Source organism: Hemibagrus wyckioides, linkage group LG28 (assembly GCF_019097595.1).
Source record: "Hemibagrus wyckioides isolate EC202008001 linkage group LG28, SWU_Hwy_1.0, whole genome shotgun sequence".
Lineage (NCBI taxonomy): Eukaryota > Metazoa > Chordata > Actinopteri > Siluriformes > Bagridae > Hemibagrus > Hemibagrus wyckioides.
In genome coordinates this window covers 857,592-862,023 of record NC_080737.1, presented here as the reverse complement: position 1 = coordinate 862,023, position 4,432 = coordinate 857,592, and the positions used below count along the sequence as shown (strand labels likewise).

Below are 4,432 nucleotides of genomic sequence, written 5' to 3'. Positions count from 1 at the left end.
CACACAAACACACACACACACAAAAATACAGCAGAATGGTGATCATATGAAAAATATATTAACACACTCTGTTTAGCTGCTGCTGCTAGTGTGTGTGTGTGTGTGTACCCTGTTGTGCATTATAAGCATTAGCATTGCGGGTCATGCTCGAGGGAAGCCACCCTGCCAGACTGGCTCTCTGGGTCTTAGTGCCCTTGTGTTTCACATCTTCACCGTTCCAGATGATGTCGTCCTCCCACTGCAGCTGTGTGACCATGAGGAAGAGCTCGTCCTCCATCTACACACACACACACACACTCTACGCATGAGCGTGTATGTAAAGATCAGTGTGTGTATGTGTGTGTGTATTATACAGACCTCAGACTGCTGCTTGTCTTGGTCACTGCTCTGCTCTGCGTCAGGTGTGTTTGTATCAGTGTTTGTATCAGAGTGTATTTCAGTGTGCGTTTCAGTGTGTGTGTCAGTGTGTGTGTCAGTGTGGGTGTCGGTGTGGGTGTCGGTGTTATCCTGGTGCAGGATGAGGCCATAGTGAAACCCCGCCCCATCCTCTGGGACACCCAACATGTCATACCACAGTTGAGCGGGACCATAGCGCCACTCAGCTACACGCGGCCTGGATTCACACACACCCTCACCCTCACACACCACTGACACACTCTTACACTCCACTGGGGCCATCATGGAGATCTATACACACAGAAACGAACAACAACAAGAGCCACAGACGGCCAGACAGACAGACAGACAGGAAGAGAGACAGACTGTCATCGTGTCTATACACTGTCCATATAAAATAATATAGAATAGCTGCTATGTGTTAGCTAAGTATATCAGTAGCTTTAGTCATTAACTAGTTGTTACCTGCCTACAATCTACAATCTGTGTGTGTGTCTGTGTGTGTGTGTGTCACCTCATCATCAGACAGACACTGCTCTGGCGGAGGGGGCAGGGCATATTCATAATCCCATCCAGATTTCTTTTTGTCTCCTCCCTCTGAAGCGTGTGATTCGCAGTCAGCAGTGGGCGTGTCCGAGTGTGCATCTTTGTGTTTCTTCTTCCTCTTCCTCCGAGCACTGCGCCACACTGACGGCATGTTCTTACCTGGTCCAAACAGACGCAGGAACCGCAGAACCTGCAACACACACACACACTCATGACATTACCTGATACAGCAACACTCCCAACAGGTCCATGTATTTAGCTATGAGAACATGAGAATATATATATATATATATATATATATATATATATATATATATATATATATATATATATATATATATATATATATATATATATATATATATACACTATATTGCCAAAAGTATTCGCTCACCTGCCTTGACTCACATATGAACTTAAGTGACATCCCATTCCTAATCCATAGGGTTCAATATGACGTCGGTCCACCCTTTGCAGCTATAACAGCTTCAACTCTTCTGGGAAGGCTGTCCACAAGGTTTAGGAGTGTGTTTATGGGAATTTTTGACCATTCTTCCAGAAGCGCATTTGTGAGGTCACACACTGATGTTGGACGAGAAGGCCTGGCTCTCAGTCTCCGCTCTAATTCATCCCAAAGGTGTTCTATCGGGTTGAGGTCAGGACTCTGTGCAGGCCAGTCAAGTTCATCCACACCAGACTCTGTCATCCATGTCTTTATGGACCTTGCTTTGGTTACTGGTGCACAGTCATGTTGGAAGAGGAAGGGGCCAGCTCCAAACTGTTCCCACAAAGTTGGGAGCATGGAATTGTCCAAAATGTCTTGGTATGCTGAAGCATTCAGAGTTCCTTTCACTGGAACTAAGGGGCCAAGCCCAGCTCCTGAAAAACAACCCCACACCATAATCCCCCCTCCACCAAACTTTACACTTGGCACAATGCAGTCAGACAAGTACCGTTCTCCTGGCAACCGCCAAACCCAGACTCGTCCATCAGATTGCCAGATGGAGAAGCGCGATTCGTCCCTCCAGAGAACGCGTCTCCACTGCTCTAGAGTCCAGTGGCGGCGTGCTTTACACCACTGCATCCGACGCTTTGCATTGCACTTGGTGATGTATGGCTTGGGTGCAGCTGCTCGGCCATGGAAACCCATTCCATGAAGCTCTCTGCGCACTGTTCTTGAGCTCATCTGAAGGCCACATGAAGTTTGGAGGTCTGTAGCGATTGACTCTGCAGAAAGTTGGCGACCTCTTCGCACTATGCGCCTCAGCATCCGCTGACCCCGCTCCGTCAGTTTACGTGGCCTACCACTTCGTGGCTGAGTTGCTGTCGTTCCCAAACACTTCCACGTTCTTATAATACAGCTGACACTTGACTGTGGAATATTTAGGAGCGAGGAAATTTCACGACTGGATTTGTTGCACAGGTGGCATCCTATCACAGTTCCACGCTGGAATTCACTGAGCTCCTGAGAGCGACCCATTCTTTCACAAATGTTTGTAAAAACAGTCTGCATGCCTAGGTGCTTGATTTTATACACCTGTGGCCATGGAAGTGATTGGAACACCTGATTCTGATTATTTGGATGGGTGAGCGAATACTTTTGGCAATATAGTGTATATATGTGTGTGTGTGTGTGTGTGTGTGTGTACCTGGCCCGGTCTGAATTCAGGGAACAACTCGGTTACTTGAGGCATAGTTTTAGCCGCATCCTTCTGCATAATTCCAGCCAATGGTAGTGTGAGGCTGGACTGAAGCCCCACCCCTCCAGTGGGTGTCGGCCTATCACACTCACTCTCGCTGTCTGAAGAGCTGCTAAACTCCGCCTTTTCCCCAACAGAGGAGGGTGCAATGATGGAGGGAAGAATAATACCATCCCCTTCATCACTCACTAGATAGAGACAGAAATGAGAAACATGAACACATCTGGACTGAAAAAACTGTCTAATGTGAGAGTGCGTGTGTGTGTCCATCTCACCACTGGAGCTCTGAGTGAGTGAGTCTTCCTTCTTTGCTATGATTGGCTGGCTCGGTGGCGGGGGTGGGGGCATAAGCTTAGCATCAATGTCCTCCGAGTCAGCGTCATAATCATCTTCATCATCTACACACACACACACAAACGAAAGCAAGGATAGAACATGATCCAGACAGCTCTGAAACAAGCATAATTCTGTGTGTGTGTGTGTGTGTGTGTGTATACCTGTTCTGTGTGACAGCTGCATGCTACTCATGGCTTGTTTGTATTTTCGGGTTTCATCTTCGGCGACTTCACTGATGTCTGAATAATCCACGGCATCATCAGTGCTCTTCACCCAGCCTAAACACACACACACATACACACAAGTTGCTGATTTCTTCAATATACCTTCCACAGTGGCCTTTCACTCTCTCTCTCTCTCTCTCTCTCTCTCACACACACCATCTGCGTCAGTGCTCTGCTCGCTGTCCTCCTCAGTGGCTGTGATCTCTGTAATGAGAGCGCCCAGTCCAAGAGAGCCCAGACCGGCCAAGTGCTTTTTACTTTCCTGAAAGACAGACAGCGAGAAAGAGACAGAAACAAACACATAGAGACAGATCAAGAGAATGATGGCAATGAACTTGTGTTAAGATGTTTCTCTGTCACGTCCTCTCTCTCTCTCTGATTTCCTCTTTTATACTGACAGGTAATTAATATTCTCCTTACTCACCGTGTCGAGGATGCTGTCGTCCTCCAGCTGTCCATCTTCATTGATGTTTCCGAACAGGAAGCCGGTCAGGTGGAAGGGACGGTCCTGATCCTCCTCACTGTCCGAGTCAGACATTCTGGACAAAATGAACCATTCAGCACACACAGAGCACTGAAGTACCACCAGTGTGGCACTGCTGTTGGGTCAGTGAGCTTTCAGTAACTGCTTCACGAGTTCACTGAGGCTGAATCCCAAAACACACACACTTCACACATCCAGAAAATCAGTCAAGAAAAGTTTGAAGTAGAGAATGAGGAATATGGATTTGTCGGTTCTGTGCTCTGTAGAGTGCACTGTGCATCAGAGACACCGGAACTCAGTTCCTATTGGAGTCACAAAGCTCCACTCACACACACACACACTCTCACACACACACACACACACTCTCACACACACACACACACACACACACACACACACACACACACACACACACACACACAAAGCTCAGGAAAAGTTTCTCACCTCTTTGCCTGCGCTGTGTTTACGCTAGGCCCTGACTAAATCCCCGGGCTCGAGTTTACGATCCTACGCCGGAAAGTAGCACTTTCTCAGGGAAGAGTCCTTCGAGCCGTCCGCTCAGCCACTACTAATAATTCAACTGCGTCTTTGGCAAATAATAATAATAATAATAAACTCACAAATCGACTTTCCGATACAGTTTGTTGTAGATAATTGTAACTATTAAAGAAATTCTGCGCAGTCTGTGAGAGATCACGCCTGGATGTTCAGCACTGCTAGCTTGCCGCTAGCGTAGTGTTTACTGT

General features: G+C 47.3%; 1 protein-coding gene across 5 annotated transcripts in view; it reads right to left on the bottom strand.

The window, feature by feature from the left end:
* Positions 1-4,432, bottom strand: part of taf1 (TAF1 RNA polymerase II, TATA box binding protein (TBP)-associated factor) — a 63,913-nt gene extending 59,481 nt beyond the window's left edge. For all 5 annotated transcript variants that reach the window (XM_058383386.1, XM_058383389.1, XM_058383387.1 and 2 more), the window contains exons 1-9: positions 4,131-4,432; positions 3,627-3,741; positions 3,359-3,464; positions 3,140-3,256; positions 2,918-3,040; positions 2,592-2,830; positions 911-1,132; positions 358-687; positions 109-277 (exon numbers count right to left, since the gene is read on the bottom strand). In XM_058383386.1, coding sequence (XP_058239369.1) covers positions 109-277; positions 358-687; positions 911-1,132; positions 2,592-2,830; positions 2,918-3,040; positions 3,140-3,256; positions 3,359-3,464; positions 3,627-3,740 — 1,420 coding nt within the window. In that variant the 5' untranslated portion in view covers position 3,741; positions 4,131-4,432. The remainder of the gene's footprint in view (positions 1-108; positions 278-357; positions 688-910; positions 1,133-2,591; positions 2,831-2,917; positions 3,041-3,139; positions 3,257-3,358; positions 3,465-3,626; positions 3,742-4,130) is intronic.